The 16,913-nt window shown below is 43.6% G+C and overlaps 1 protein-coding gene across 1 annotated transcript in view; it reads right to left on the bottom strand.

Annotated features, from left to right (window-relative positions):
* NKAIN4 (sodium/potassium transporting ATPase interacting 4) overlaps window positions 1-16,913 on the bottom strand; it is a 113,423-nt gene that overhangs the window by 62,534 nt on the left and 33,976 nt on the right. The window contains exons 2-3 of the mRNA XM_083361002.1: window positions 7,323-7,460; window positions 1,790-1,870 (exon numbers count right to left, since the gene is read on the bottom strand). Coding sequence (XP_083217128.1) covers window positions 1,790-1,870; window positions 7,323-7,460 — 219 coding nt within the window. The remainder of the gene's footprint in view (window positions 1-1,789; window positions 1,871-7,322; window positions 7,461-16,913) is intronic.

Raw genomic sequence — 16,913 nt, 5'->3', positions numbered from 1 at the left:
TAAATGCAACGAGAGGTGTATTCTGGAAAAAAACCCAACAACATACCACTTTTAGTTCAGACAGACATATTTAGGCACTGGAGAGAAAATGTACCTCTAGCTACTCACATCTGACCCACATCAAACAATTCTCTAGTCTAGAAGGACTGGAATTACACACAAACATTTGCATGCAGGAAGAAATGCTGGGCAAAATTTCAGGTAGTCCTTGACTTACAACCACACCGAGCTCAAAATGTCTGTCGCTAAGCAAGAGAGCTGTTAAGTGGATTTTGCCCCCTTTTATGAGCTTTCTGACCACAGCCGTGAAATGAATCACTGCAGTTGTGATGTTAATAACACGGATATTATGTGAATTTGCTTTCCCCATTGATTTTGCTTCTCAGGAGATCGCAAAAGGGGATCACGTGACCCTGGGACACTGCAATTGTCATAAATGTGAGTCAGTTGCCAAGCATCTGAATTTTGATTAGGTGACCAGGGGGATGCTGCAGCGGTCGTAAGTGTGAAAAACAGTCATAAGTCACTTTTTCCTGTGCCGCTGTAACTTTGAACTATCAATAGTAGCAATAGCACTTAGACTTCTATACCGCTTCACAGTGGTACACTACACTGTACACTACAGCAGGTCTCCTCAACCTTGGCAACTTTAAGACTTGTGGACTTCAACTCCCAGAATTCCTCAGCCAGCAAAGCTGCCAAGGTTGGAGACCCCTGCTTTACAGCCCTCTTTAAGCGGTTTACAGAGACAGCCTCTTGCCCCCAGCAATCGGGATCCTCATTTTACCGACCTCGGAAGGACGGAAGGCTGAGTCAACCTTGAGCCGCTGAGACTCGAACTGCAGTTCTGCATTCCAACTACTGGGCCACCACAGCTCCTAAACAAATGGGTTGTAAGTCAAGGACTACCTGTACCGGGGGTCCCCAGCCTGTGGGCCGTGGCCTAATCACCACCGGGCCATGTGAGTGACCGGTCGGTGCTTGTGTGTCTGTGTGCACACTGCCCCACTTGCACAAGCATCACCGGGAAAGTCACAGGCGGTCGCAGTCCCATTCACACAAGCATTGTCATGGGTGCTCGCTGTCCCACTCATGCAAGCCTTGCTATGGGCGCTTGTGGACCCAGTCACGCTGTGGACACTCATGCGGCGTGCACGCGCGCGCACATACACACACACACACACCTGCCCCTCCGCAAAATCACTCCCTCTTTCCTCCCTCTGCTCCAGCCCCCAATCTCGAAAGGTTGGGGAAGAGATTATTGATCTATACTGGGCACTGAGGTCGGCTGATAGTATGCGTGGACAACATAAGAAGTCTCGCTGCATTTTTGTCTAAAATAAGAGCTTTGAAATCTTAAAAGCCCAAGGAAGGAAAGTGTTTGAAGCTGAAAAAAGCCGAATCCACACAACAACACAGAGCGAGAGCCAAGGATGTTCAGGAAATTAATTTACGCCCCAAACCGTGCAAGGAAGCTTGCAGTGACTGATAGCCTTTTCTTTGAAGAGGCAGTACAGCACTAAATTGGATTCATTTTATGGAAGAATAACTTAATCCCCTCTTCCACCACCACCCCCCTTTCTTTTTCCAACCTGAATCTTGTGTGATAACCAGCAGAGGCCTTGCTCACAAGACCTCTTGACCCACACTCCGCTCTGGCTTAGCAGATTCTTCCCACCAGCAGACTTGAGACACCACCCCATGCCATGACACTCCCCCCTTCCCCCCCCCCCGGCCAGGCCCCTTTGCCCCCCCTCTTTTTAGATGCTCAGAGCCAAACGTCACTCACCTTCGAAAGACCCCCGACCTCCAAATAAAAGCAGATGATGAAAATGTTCCAGGTGACCCAAATGGCCATCCAGATGGCATACTGGGTGGAGGGATGGGACATGCAAGAAAGAGAGGGGAGGGGAGAAAGGGAGGAAATAAAAACAATCTTACTCCTTATTGAAAATGGTTTTTTTTAAAATCACCTTTCCCAAACCATACAGTATATGCCACACATCCTCTTCACAACCTGTTTTCCTTGTTACCTTCTGAGAAGAGGGTGACTTCGTGGTATCTGAAGCCGAAACATCCAGATTCAGCCACACTTTTGTTCCATATAGCATCAACCTTCTGAACTTTCAAGTTTCCTCTTTCTGCTATGTGTTCAAAATGGACAGGGATTAGTGTGCTTGTGTGTGTGTGTGTGTGTGTGTGCATGTGTGTACATACATACACAAACATATATAAATATATAAAGGTAAAGGTAAAGGTTCCCCCGCACATGCGTGCTAGTCGTTTCCGACTCTAGGGGCCGGTGCTCATCTCCGTTTCAAAGCCGAAGAGCCAGCGCTTGTCCGAGGATGTCTCCGTGGTCATGTGGCCAGCATGACTAGACGCCAAAGGCGCACGGAACGCTGTTACCTTCCCACCGTAGTGGTCCTTATTTTTCTACTTGCATTTTTTATGTGCTTTCGAACTGCTAGGTTGGCAGAAGCTGGGACGAGTAACAGGCGCTCACTCTGTTACGCGGCACTCAGGATTCGACCCGCCAAACTGCTGACCTTCTGATCAACAAGCTCAGCGTCCTAACCCACTGAACCACTGCATCCCTATATAAATATATACTGTGTAGCAATATAAAGTTCTCGAACTCCGGGAAGTTTTAGGTTTGTAAATAGTTGTTTTTATTGCTTTTATTGTTTTTACTATTTTAACAATAAACAGCTGTTTTATATTCTTCCTGGAGTTCGAGAACTTCGTATTGCTACACAGATATGCCTGGGATTCGTAATTTTATAAATATATACTATATATAAAAAATAAGCCCCGGTTAAGATCGTCAGCCAGATTGACGCATTTAGTACCGTATTTTCCCGAAAATAAGACCTAACCGGAAAATAATGTGTCTTTTGGAACAAAAATTAATATAAGACCAGGTCTTATTTTGGGGAAAATATGGTGTGTGTGTGTGTGTGTGTGTGTGTGTGTGTGTGTGTGTGTGTGCAGTATATGCATATGTGTGTTATGTATGGGTATGGGTAGATATATACTTTCTTTTGAGAGCAGACAACAGAATTTCATTTTTAATGTGGGTCAGTGAGTGATCAGAGTAAAATTGACAATAAAGGTTATCTTATCTAAGTACAGGTAGTCCTTGATGTACAATTCATTTAGTGACCATTCAGAGTTACAATAGCACCTATGACCATTTTTCACCCTTATGACCGTTGCAGCATCCCCGCGGTCACATGGTCAAAATCCACACACTTGGCAACTGGCTCATATTTATGACGGTTGCAGGGTCCCGGGGGGGGGGGGAAGGGAACATGTGATCCCCTTTGGTGACTCTCTGACAAGCAAAGTCAAGGGTGGAAGCCAGATTCACCTCACAACTGTGTGACTGAGGTCAACGCTGCTAACATCAGATGTTCTTGCTTTGACAACATATGGAGATGCAGCCATTTCCCTTCTTATGTTTTACTCTTAGAATTAGAGTTAGAATTAGATGATACTGAGGTGAGGGGGAGGAGGAATGTGCATGGGAGTTTAGTTAGACATAACAATACTCTAACTAGTGTGAGAACCAAGGTTATTGAAATAAGAGATGATAAGAAATGGCGGGAGGGAAAGCCCGCATTTCAAACTAATTGGAGAATGTGATTTATGACTGTTAATTGGAGAAGGGAATTGTGCTTTGATACTATGTGCCCAGGGGAGAGGAATTCAGATTTTGGCTTTGATTATGTAAGTGCCGGAAGTTATGCGACTCGAATAAAGATTCTTTAAGGTAAAAAATGCCTCGAAGTTCTTTTGAAGAGTTTCATCTGTCGGAACCATGGCAACCAACTTCGCAGCTGCAGGGATTCACTTAACACCTGTAGCAAGAAAGGGGGCAAAACTCACGCAACTTTCTGGTGGTGTCTTTGGAAAGGACCTTGTATTCTAACAAGCAAAGTCAATGGGGAAGTCCGTTGCAGTGGAGCTTGATGCGTGAGCATGAGTACCCGCCACTCACGCAAGTGGAGCTGCACGCACATGCTTGCCCACTGCTTGTGCAGCCTGGTTCTGAACAGGATGCGGGGTAGGCAGCCGTGGCCCCAACGATTGGAGACCCCTGCATTAGGAAACCTGGATCTGGGAAATGGCTATGGAGATTCTCAGTCATCTAGCTCATGATTGTCCCGAAAGAGCTTTTTCACCAGGCAACCGGACTTCCTTTTTTTCCTCTGTCTTTCCCTTTTTTTTCTTCTTCAAATCAACCCCTCCCTGTTTTGTAATCCTTAGCCCTATCTACCACCGCATTAAAGTCCCCCAAGAGACACATCTGCTCATACTCCAGGTTTAATATTTTCCGATATATTTTCTGGAAAAAGTCTCCCTGATTATTATGAGGTGCATATATGCCTACCAGTAACACTTTGCTTCCCACCATTTCTATCTCCAGCATCAGGCTTCTCCCCTCCGGGTCGGCCCATAATTCTTTAGGACGCAAGTACTCCTTAACATACATTGCTACAGCTTTCTTTTTCTCCTCAGCAGACGCTACAAATAATTTCCCTAGTTTAGAGTAACTCAACAAATTAATTTGGCTTTTCTTAATATGAGTTTCCTGAAGGCATAATACATCAGCTCCACACTTCCTTAATCTAGTTAAGATATTTTTTTCTCTTAACAGGAGCATTGAGACCATTAACATTGAGTGTCAAAAAATTCACCCCTTGACACATCCTTACTTACGTGGGGCCTTAGATTTGGTAGTCTGTCTAGACCAGGGGTAGGCAACCTTGGCTCTTTGATGACTCGTGGACTTCAACTCCCAGAATTCCTGAGCCAGCCATGCTGAGGGGAAAGGGAAAGGTTTCCAAGCTGAGCCATGCTGGCTCAGGAATTCTGGGAGCTGAAGTCCACGAGTCATCAAAGAGCCGAGGTTGCCTACCCCGGGTCTAGACAGACTTTTTTTCCTCTGTGAAGACCTTTCACTTCTCATCCAAGAAGCTTCTTCAGCTCTGGCTGAAGATGAGAGCCGTTGACGAGAATCCTTTCAACCGTTCCAAGAAGGCTCCACCCTCTTTTGCACTACTCGGGTGACCCGGAGGACACAGAAAAAACCTCCAGGTGGCCTCAGCGACTCTCTAAAAGAATGCAAATGACCGACTGTCTGCAAGGAGTATAAATCCTTCCCTTCCCCACTATCCTAGTCAGAGCTGAAGAAGCTTCTTGGATGAGAAGCGAAACGTCTTCAAAGAGGGGGTGGAAAAAAGTCCAGTTGCCTTGCGGAAAAAGCACTTTTGGAACTAGATCTGAGAGTTGTAATGGGGGTCTCCCGATACTCCCATGTAACACCTCTACTCCGCGAGCTGCATTGGCTTCCGGTTGCCCTCCGGGTGAAATTCAAGGTGCTGGTGATGACCTATAAAGCCCTACATGGCCTGGGTCCAGGGTATTTGAGGGAACACCTGCTGCCGGCATCAAATGCCCTTCGCCCAGTGCGCTCCCACAGGGAGGGTCTGCTCAGGGTCCCACCGGTAAGAGATTGCCGGCGGGTGACACCCAGGGATAGGGCCTTCTCAGTGGGAGCGCCTGCCCTCTGGAACCAGCTGCCAGTGGAGCTGAGGACTTCCGCCGGGGCCTGAAGACCTGGCTCTTCGAGCTCTCGGGCCCAGGCTGAGGAGTAATTTATTTTAATCGGGGTTTTAATTGCACAGGGCTAGTTTAATCTTTTTTAAATTGGTTTTAACTTTTGTATTGCTGGTTTTTTAACTCCCTGTAAACCGCCCTGAGTCCTCAGGGAAAGGGCGGTATATAAATGTAATAAAATAAATAAAAATAAACTGTATTTTCAGACTTCTAAGATTCCGTTAATGTAGCTTTACAATAAAATGAATTAGCTTATATGTTTCCTGCCTGGCAAACGAGTAGTGCTGACATCAGAACCTGGCAGGTAACAATGTGATTAATCAAATTGGGGAGAGTTAGTCTTGTGGCTGTTTGGAATGTAAAGACCCCCAAGGCTCCCTTACATAATGCAGGGACTAATGATGATTACCATGGATGGCCAGCTCCATATAAGAACAGTCCCACAAGCAAACACCCTTTAGGCTGGCAATTAAAAGCTGCAGCCACTTGTATTATGAACTGCCAGATTGTTGCGCTGTCCCCCCCCCCCCAAAAGGCTGCAGAACAAAGCGAAAACACTTGATTGAAGTGCATTAAGTCTCCTCCATTGGAAGGGGTAGATCAAAAGCAATTATCTGCTTGCAATCTCAGTGGTCCTGGTCGCAATCAGATGTGTTATGGGGAAAATAGACAAGCCGAGGATTTGATTGCATATTTGAATTTGTATAAACAGCAACAGGCCAGCTAGTAACAGATCAGCCGTTACTAGGGGAAAAAAGACACCCAAAATTCCTTTTTCTGGCAGATTGTGAAAATGTGGTTGGAAGTTTTCCTGGATCACCCCAGGAATTAAAATTGGCCCTGCAGCTGCTCCAAGCACCAGAGGAAATATCTGCATTAATGGTGGATAAATATAGGAAATCCTCAACTTGCAACCACAGTTGGGACCAGAATTTCCATTACTAAAGACAGGTGTTCAGTCAGTTATACCTGATTTTATGACCTTTTTTTTTGGCCATGTTGTTAAGTGAATCTTTGCTGCTGTTAAGCGAACCAGACAGTCATTAAGCAAATCCAGTTTCTCCCATTGAGTTTGCTTGTTGGAAGCCAGCTGGAAAGGTGATCACATGACCCTATGATGCTGCGACCGTTGTAGATACAGGCGGGTTGCCAACTGCCCAAATGTTGATCAGATGACTGTGGGGATGCTGAGACAGTCGTAAGTGCGAGGACCAGTTGTCAGACACAACGGCACTGAAAAAAGGGATTTATGACCGCGTTTCACACTTACGACCAGTGCAACATCCCTGTGGTCACATGATCAAAATTCAGACACTTGGCAACTGGTTCATATTTATGACCCTTGTCCTGGGATCATGTGATCCCCTTTTGTGGCCACCTTGACAAGCAAAGTCAATGGGGAAGCCAGATTCTCTTAACAATCGTGTTACTAATTTAACAACTGCAGTGACCCACTGAACAACTGTGGCAAGAACACAGGGTAAAACCCACTTCACAGCTTAGCAATAGACTACCTGTAGCCACCAGTTCTGGTGGCCTAGTTCCACCATTTAGTTTGAGGCAATAAAATTCTGCATAGAATTTGCAATAACTGTGCAATAATCTTCCAATAGTTAAGTCTCATTGAATCCAGCGGGCACCAAATCCCCATTTGGCTATTATTCCAATGCCAGCCTTGGAATCGTTAGCAAACTCACCACCACAATGTAGCGTGGTCTGTACTGGATTGTCCCAAAAAGGCCCAGGATCACCATGATGATGTGGAGGAAATTGGCCAGAATCGGAGCCCATTGGTAGCCCAGAAAATCAAAGACTTGTCTCTCTAAAGCAACAAGCTGGAAAAGAAGAAGGAAAAAAAAAGGAAAAGATCATTTGCACATCCGTATATTACAAAATCCACTTTATAATACCTTGGTAAGACCAGACTTGGAGTACTGCATTCGAGTTTCGGTTGCCATGATATGAAAAAGATGTTGAGACTCTAGAAAGAGTGCAGAGAAGAGCAACTAAGACTGCAGGATAATCTGTATGATGAACGCTTAAAGGAACTTAGGTATGTTGAGCCTAATGAAGAAAAAAAAAAGGATTAGGAGTGACATGATACCCATCTTCCGATATTCGAGGGGTTGCCACAAGGAAGGGGGGGGGAGTGTCAATCTGTTCTCCAAAGCACCTGAAGGCAGGACAAGAAGCCATAGATGGAAACTAATCAAGGAGAGAAGCAACCTAGAACTAAGGAGAAATTTCCTGACAGTGAGAACAATTAAGCAATGGGGCGTTTTTGCCTCCAGAGGTTATGGGTGGGGTCCCTCTTTTCCCCCACCCCTGACTCTCCCCGGGCCACCAAGCCACAAAGGTTGGGAACTGATACATCATAGCTGGGTGAATCTTTCACGTCATGGATCTTACAATGTTGTGAACTCTAAAAGTTAAAGGTTCCCCTGCACATGCGTAATAGTCGTTTCCGACTCTAGGGGCCGGTGCTCATCTCCGTTTCAAAGCCGAAGAGCCAGCGCTTGTCCGAGGACGTCTCCGTGGTCATGTGGCCGGCATGACTAGACGCCAAAGGAGCACGGAAAGCTGTTACCTTCCCACCGGAGTGGTCCCTATTTTTCTACTTGCATTTTTTACGTGCTTTCGAACTGCTAGGTTGGCAGAAGCTGGGACGAGTAACAGGCGCTCACTCTGTTACACGGCACTCAGGATTCGACCCGCCAAACTGCCGACCTTCTGATCGACAAGCTCAGCGTCCTAACCCACTGAGCACCATGTCTACAGTGGGTCATAAACCAAATTAAAGTTGAGGACTGTTGGGATCTAGGGCTTTCTGAGCTTGGCTGTTTTCTTGCAGAGATTTCATTACCCAACTACCTAACGTCATCAGTGTTAGAAGGTGGTGGGGTTTGAACTCTGTTTGTATGCAAGTGTTGGTGGGAATGTTCTTGGTGGTTCTTTAATTAGGCTGTATTTACAGTAAGGGCAAACTGCTTGTATATAAGCAGAGCAAACCCTGCTCCTTTCCAGCACTGATTATGTTACCTAGTTGGGTAATGAAATGTCTGCAAGAAAACAACCAAGCTCAGAGAGCACCAAGGGCCCCACAGTCCTCCTCCTTCTCCTCCCTCCCTCCCTGTCTTCTAGCATTGATGATGTTACCTAGTTTGGTAATTAAATGTCTGCCAGAAAACAGTGAAGCTCAGAGACCCCTTCATTTCAAGCCTGAGCTACAAATAGTGTCCTTCAAAGGCTTAAATATACTTTTGCGTCTCTTAAAAAGTTTTCTCCCAGACAGATCTCCAACCCAACAACCTGTTGCTTCTTCTCTGGCCTTCATGAGAGATGGCCTCACGGTTATTTTTCTCAACTTAGAAAACGTTTAGAAAAACATTTGAAAGTGATATTCTCCGAGTCCAGGGGAGCCCATTACATGAGTAATGGGGGCAAGTACCCCCCCCCAGCAATCTCGATTGAAGCATCTGGGGAAGTGGAGAAAGGAAGGCTATATTTCATTTCAAAATCAATTTTCTTTGCATCATCGGTGCCAGTGGGAAGGGGTTAAAGCGTTTAATCTTCCATTAGCAAGATCAAAAGACATACGATGATGACATTTAGAAATTTTGGATACAGACCGGGTAGCTGAAGAACACATGATTGCAATCGGTTTACTCAATCGGGCATTTAATTAGCATGGTTTGTTGCATTAACCCAAAAAGTACAGATAAAGAACCAGCATTTACATATTAGCTTAACCATCAAGGACGGCAAGATTGCTGCTAGATATTGTAAGGATAAATCCAACTTTCCTTCTTAGAACATAGAATAATGGGGTTGGGAGGAACCTTGGAGGTCTTTTAGTCCAACCACCTGCTCAGGCAGACGATCCATCCCTGGAGATTTTTAAGAAGAGACGGGACAGTCACTTGTCTGAAATGGTATGGGTTTCCTGCTTGAGCAGGGGGCTGGACTAGAAGACCTCCAAAGTCCTGTCCAGCTACATTCCTAATTCTATTCTATTCTATTCTATTCTATTCTATTCTATTCTATTCTATTCTATTCTATTCTATTCTATTCTATTCTATTCTATTCTGTTCTATTCTATTTTCCATATTCCATATTCCATATTCCATATTCCATATTCTATTCTATTCTATTCTATTCTATTCTATTCTATTCTATTCTATTATTCTATTCTATTCTATTCTATTCTATTCTATTCTATTCTATTCTATTCTATTCTCCATATTCCATATTCTATTCTATTCTATTCTATTCTATTCTATTCTATTCTATTCTATTCTATTCTGTTCCATTCCATTCCATTCCATTTTCTATTCTATTCTATTCTATTCCATATTCCATATTCCATATTCCATATTCCATATTCCATATTCCATATTCCATATTCCATTCTATTCTATTCTATTCTATTCTATTCTATTCCATTCCATTCCCTATTCTATTCTATTCTATTCTATTCTATTCTATTCTATTCTATTCTATTCTATTCTATTCTATTCTATTCTATTCCATTCTATTCCATTCCATATTCTATTCTATTCTATTCTATTCTATTCTATTCTATTCTATTCTATTCTATTCTATTCTATTCCATAATCCATAATCCATAATCCTATTCCATATTCTATTCTATTCTGTTCTATTATATTATATTCTATATCCATAATCCATAATCCATAATCCATAATCCATAATCCATAATCCTATTCCATATTCTATTCTATTCTATTCTATTCTATTCTATTCTATTCTATTCTATTCTATTCTATTCTATTCTATTCTATTCTATTCTATTCTATTCTATAGACATGGCTGCCCAATCTCTTCTTAAAAATCTCCAGTGATGGAGCACCCACAATTTCTAAAGGCAAGCCGTTCTACTGGTTGATTTTCTCACTCTTAGGATGTTTCTCCTTAGTTCTAGGTTGCTTCTGTCTTTGATTAACTTCCATCCATTACATCATATTGCTCTTCTTTCATTATCTATCTATCTATCTATCTATCTATCTATCTATCTATCTATCTATCTATCTATCTGCCCCGCCTTCCTGACTCTGACTCTGCTATCAATATTTTGAACCACACTTCAGTATGAAGGTTTTTTGCATTCAGTGATCAATACTTTGAGATGTTTAATTCTTTGCTGCTACTGTATAAGTACCAAACCCTGAGAAGAAGGAGAGACTTGTCTTTTTGGCATATTTTAATTGATTCCCTTCCCTACCCAGCTTTTGGGATTATTTTGTCTGAGGAATACTTGATTATTTGGTTTAGGACAAAGTACCAGAATTTTTGCAAAGCCTGGCCTGGAGAATAAATGGATGCTAAGCTGAAATTAGGGACGCGGTGGCTCAGTGGGTTAGGACACTGAGCTTGTCGATCAGAAGGTTGGCAGTTTGGTGGGTCGAATCCCAAGTAACAGAGTGAGCGCCTGTTACTCGTCCCAGCTTCTGCCAACCTAGCAGTTCGAAAGCACGTAAAAATGCAAGTAGAAAAATAGGGACCACTACGGTGGGAAGGTAACAGCGTTCCGTGTGCCTTTGGCATCTAGTCATGCCGGCCACATGACCACGGAGACGTCCTCGGACAAGCGCTGGCTCTTCGGCTTTGAAACGGAGATGAGCACCGGCCCCTAGAGTTGGAAGCGACTGGCATGCATGTGCGGGGGAACCTTTACCTTTACCTTAAGCTGAAATTGGAGAAGATACCGCTTGTGGTGTCTGTTTGTGTCTCTCTCTGTGTGTGATATTATACTGCCACTAGGGATAGGCAAGGTAATAGCTGTTGAGAACTAATTTCCTCCTGGGAGATTTTTTTAATTACAAAAAAAAACTGAACAAAAGCTAATATTGGTGGAAGGCAAATCGACGGCCTGTATCTTTGCATTTATTTGCTGGAACAATTTGGAGCTGTACATAAAAACTTCCTTTGGTTGTTGAAAGTACCTGTTGGTAGTCCTCGTTTAGTGACTGCCTCAGATAGTGACCAGTTATGACAGTGATGAAAAAGTAACTTTGTGAGCAATGCCAACATTTATGACCCTTGTAGCATCTCTCTCTCTCTCTCTCTCCCTCCCTCATGTGTTCACCATTACAGTCAGTTAGTATGTATTGTCCTGATCCTGACCCATTTTTTTCCTTCACAGCCCCCCCCCCTTGCCTAAATAAGCAATCTCTTCCTGAGCTGCTTTTCAACACAGCATTTCCCCAAAAGGTGCCAAAGGCACGAGTTCAGCTCTGTGACCTTAATTAATTGATTAGAACCAGCTGCCACCCTGAAACTGACCAGACCTTAATCAGTTTCACACTGAAAGCTTTTGTTTGCCTAATCAGGGACTGGTGGTTATATAGTCAGCAGCACCCTAGGCAAACAGCTGATACTAATGTATTCCTTTTGATGTGTATTCCCCATTATGCACCTGCTTACTCTCTTGTAATCCCTTTCTCTCCAATGAATGCAATTACAAACACCAATTCTCTTCTTGCTAATTATCAGTGCACTGGAGCCAGCATTCTAAAAGGCAGGGGATTGGCGGGGAAGGGCTATAAGATTTGCCTTTTTAATGGCTTCCTTGTGAGTTGACTTCTGGAAAATTCCTGCTTGGAGTTATATTCTTGTGATGCTGTAAAGCAGAACAGAATAACACAGGCAGGAATGTCAAACTTCCAGCCCAGGGGCCGAATGCATCATAGCAAAACTGCACCCACCCCATTGCCGGCAATGGCAAAAAAAAGTCAAGATACGTTGCAACACGTCACGTGATGTTGCGAGATTGACACCCTTGGAATAACAGAATAACGGAGTTGGAAGGGATCTTGGAGGTCTTCTAGTCTAACCCCCCTGCACAGGTAGGAGATCCTATACCATTCTGGACAAATGACTGTCTTTTTGAAAACCTCCATTGATGGAGCAGCACAACCTCTGAGCAAAGGAGACCTGGAGTAAAATGATATGCACAGTCAGGGTTTATATGATTTTTCACTTAGCAGTCAGTTCTCCTAATGGACAACCAACATTTTGGTTGCTAAGCAAGTTGAGTTTTGTGCCATGATATGACCGTTCTTGCCACAGTTGCTAAGTGAATCACTGCAGTTGTTAAGCTAGTAACATGGCTGTTAAGTAAATCTGGTTCCCCTATTGACTTTTCATGTCAGAAAGTCCCAAAAAATGATCATATGAACCTAGGACACTGCCACCGTCATAAATATGAACCAATTGCCAAGTGTCTGAATTTTGATCATGTGACTGCAGGGATAGTGCAACAGTTGTATGCATGTCAACTGATTACAAATCCCATTTTTAGCGCTGTGGTAACTTTCAATGGTCACTAAATGAATGGTTGTAAGTCGAGGAATCTCCTGTAATGTAAACTCCACCAAGCTAAAATGCAACCTAAATGGGTTTATTAGAGCCAATTTAAGATACTTAAAATTCCTAAACTGCTGAACTACGGGGAACATATTCTAGGATACTAAGATGCTGAATTATTAAGTTAAGCTATGAAATGAGTAAGATGCTAGGTTATGAAACTGCTGATTAAAAAAGTCATTCCCAATATGATAAAGGTTCTTAAAGTCCAAGCGTTCAATTCTCCTGGTTCAACCAGATGCTACAGCAATGTTTATCAACTTTGGTAGCTTCCCCAGCCCAGCCCAGCCCAGAGCAACAAAGGTGATTAGGGGGCTGGAGGCTAAAATATACAAAGAACGGTTTCAGGAATTGGGTATGTCTAGTTCAGGAGTAGGCAACCTTGGCCTTTTTATGACTCATGGACTTCAACTCCAAGAATTCCTGAGCCAGCATGGCTCAGCTTAGAAACCTCTCCCTTTTACCTCAGCCTGGCTGGCTCAGGAATCCTGGGAGTTGAAGTCCATGAATCATAAAGCAGCCTAAGCCTAGGCCAGGGGTAGGCAACCTTGGCTCTTTTATGACTCGTCGACTTCAATTCCCAGAATTCCTGACCTAGCCTGGCTCAGCTTGGAAACCTCTCCCTTTTACCTCAGCCTGGCTGGCTCAGGAATTCTGGGAATTGAAGTCCACAAGTCATAAAAGAGTCAAGGTTGCCTACCCCTGATCTAGTTTAATGAAGAGAAGGAGAAAGGGTCACATGATAGCAGTGTTCCAATATTTGAGGGGTTACCACAAAGAAACGGGGGTCAACCTATTCTCCAAGGCAAGAGAAGAAACAACAGATGGAAACTAACCAAGGAGAGAAGCAACCTGGAACTAAGGAGAAATTTCCTGACAGTGAGAACAATTAACCGGTGGAACGACTTGCCTCCAGAAGTTGTGGATGCTCCATCACTGAAAGTTTTTAAGAAGAGATTGGACAACTATTTGTCTGAAATGGTATTTTTTAAATTTTTTTAATTTTAATTCCATTTATATCCCGCCCTTCTCCGAAGACTCAGGGCGGCTTACAAGCTTAGCAGTAGCCTTCATTCTATGTATATGCCTGCTTATTAGGGCTTTCACACACACCCCAAGTGGCATTATTACAAAGTCAGCTTAATTGCCCCCAACAATCTGGGTCCTCATTTTACCTACCTGGGAAGGATGGAAGGCTGAGTCAACCTTGAGCCTGGTGGGACTCGAACCTGCACTAATTGCAGGCAGCTGGTGTTACTTAAGGAGGCATTAGCCCACTGCACCACCAAGGTATAGGGTCTCCTCCCTTATTTTCCCATTATTTGGGGTTTCTTTGTATTTTGTAATTTGACAAACTATAAGAAATATAGTTTATTTTTATATGTCCTATAAGAAATATGAACAACAACATTTCTGGGTGGGGAAGGAGGCAAGTGTGCATTTTTAAAGACATCTGGAAGATTGCTGCAATAATCGTTTTGCACTAAAAAAAAAAATTCTGGTTCCTATAGTAGGATTTGGCACCAAAGCCCAAATTGTCTGCCAGATTCCATATTTTTATAGCAGAGTCACAGATGCATAGTGTGCAGCCCTGCCTGGTAATATTTTCCAGTGATCCTGGAGGCCTTCGACAGATAGCAGAGGAAAAGACAAACTCTCAGTTGTGAAAACCCTGAATGTTAAAAGCTATAGTACAGAGGATCCTCAAACTTATAGTCTTTGGTATGACCACAACGGATCCCAAAAATTCTGTGGCTAAGTGAGACAATGATTAGTGCAGCAGATGATAATAATAATAATAATAACAACAACAACAACAATAGTAATAATAGGAGGAAGGAAGGAAGGAAGGAAGGAAGGAAGGAAGGAAGGAAGGAAGGAAGGAAGGAACATTGGAGGTCATCTAGTCCAACGCCCTGCTCAGGTAGGAAACCTTTTACCATTTCAGACAAATGGCTGTCCAATCTCTTCTTTAAAACCTCCAGTGTTGGAGCATTCACAACTTCTGGAGGCAGGATGTTCCACTGATTAATTGTTCTCACTGGCAGGAAGTTTCTCCTTAGTTCTAGGTTGCTTCTCTCCTTGATTAGTTTCCATCCGTTGCTTCTTGTCTTGCCTTCAGGCACTTTGGAGAATAGCTTGACTCCCTCTTCTTTGGGGCAGCCCCTGAGATATTGGTACACTGTTACCATGTCACCCCTCGTCCTTCTCTTCATGAAATGAGACATACCCAATTCCAGCAATCGTTCCTTATATGTTTTAGCCTCCAGTCCCCTGATCATCTTTGTTGCTCTTCATTGTCAAGTTAGTAAGCTGGTTGTTAAGTGAATCGGGCTTCCCCTTTGACTTTGCTTGTCAGAAGGTTGCAAAAGGGGATCACATGACCCTGGGACGCTGCAACCATCATAAATATGAACCAGTTGCCAAGTGCCCAAATTTTGATCATGTGACCATGGGGATGCTGCAATGGTCGTCAGTGTGAAAAACGGTCACAAGTCACTTTTTTCCAGTGCTGTTCTAACTTCGAACGGCCAATAAGTGAATCGTTGTAAGTTGAGGACTACTTGTATCATTTAGCAACTATTTGAAGCCAGGATAGCACTGAAAGCTGTTATAACGAGTCTTCGGAATTCCTTTCCCAACGCAGTCGAGCAATAATTGGAGTGGGGTAAAAGGCAAGAGAAATCCTCCGGTTAAAAAGTTATATTTTGCAAGATCCAGGTGACAAGGAACGGAAACCATCAGCTGAGGAGCATGACAGTTGCTGTGTTAAAGCTCCCCCGAGTTGACAGAAAAATCCTGGAAATTCCTAGAACTCGCCAAAATCAACCAAGCAAACTTTAATCCTGAAACAGCAGGATTAATACCAGACCAACAATCAAACAATAAAAACTACCCCAGTCAAGGAACTACCAACTCACACACACACACACAAAATAAAACAGTAAACAACAGCCTAATCAAGGAATCACCAAAAACCCTCTCACCAACACTGACAGAAGTCAGTTGTCTGTAAATACAGCCCTGATGATGTTACCTAGCTGGGCAATGAAACGTCCGCAAGAAAAAAACCAAGCTCAGAGAGCACCAAGTTCCGCACAGTCCTCCTCCTCCTCCTCCTCCTCCTCCTCCTCCTCCTCCTCCTCCTCCTCCTCCTCCTCCTCCTCAACTCCACAAACACCTCTCCCTTCTAGCACTGATGGTGTTACCTAGTTGGGTGATGAAATGTCTGCAAGAAAACAACCAAGCTCAGAGAACACCAAGGACTCCACAGTCATCGTCGTCCTCCTCCTCCTAAGCCCCACTTCTTTCTGGCCCTGATGATGTTATCTAGTTTGATAGTAAAATGTCTGCAAGCAAACAGCCAAGCTCAGAGAGCAGTAAGCAGTCCACTGTCTGAAAAGAGATTTAAAAAAGAATAAACATAAAGCTGTTTCTTTCTTGAGTTATCTGGATGGGTTTCACTCTCTCGTGTTCAAGGAGAAGATGAAGGACACATATTCCTTGTCAAGGAATTGGGGACTTTATTGTGGAGTTCCAAGATCGAGACTAAAGGATTTGCAGAGTAAATTTGCTAACCAACTTAGCTGATCACCCGTAGAAGGCAATGAGACGGAATGCCTAAACCAGGGATCCCCAACCTTGGCAACTTTAAGACTTGTGGCTGAGGAATTCTGGGAGTTGAAGGCCACAAGTCTTAAAGTTGCCAAGGTTGGAGACCCCTGGCCTAAACTACCTCTACAAGGAAAAATAATTTCATACTTGGCCTACTGCTAGGAAGGATTGCCAGAATGACAGTGTGCGAACTGAGGTAACTGGACAAAAGAAAAACCCGCAGTGGAAGCCATTGTTCTGTTGCAAAATATGTTGCTTCTAAAAATCTCTGGATTGTTTCTGGACAG

Source organism: Vipera ursinii (genome assembly GCF_947247035.1).
Source record: "Vipera ursinii genome assembly, chromosome: 3".
In the NCBI taxonomy this organism is placed as follows: domain Eukaryota; kingdom Metazoa; phylum Chordata; class Lepidosauria; order Squamata; family Viperidae; genus Vipera; species Vipera ursinii.
Note: the sequence above shows the minus strand (reverse complement) of the source record. Positions and strands in the feature narration are given on the sequence as shown.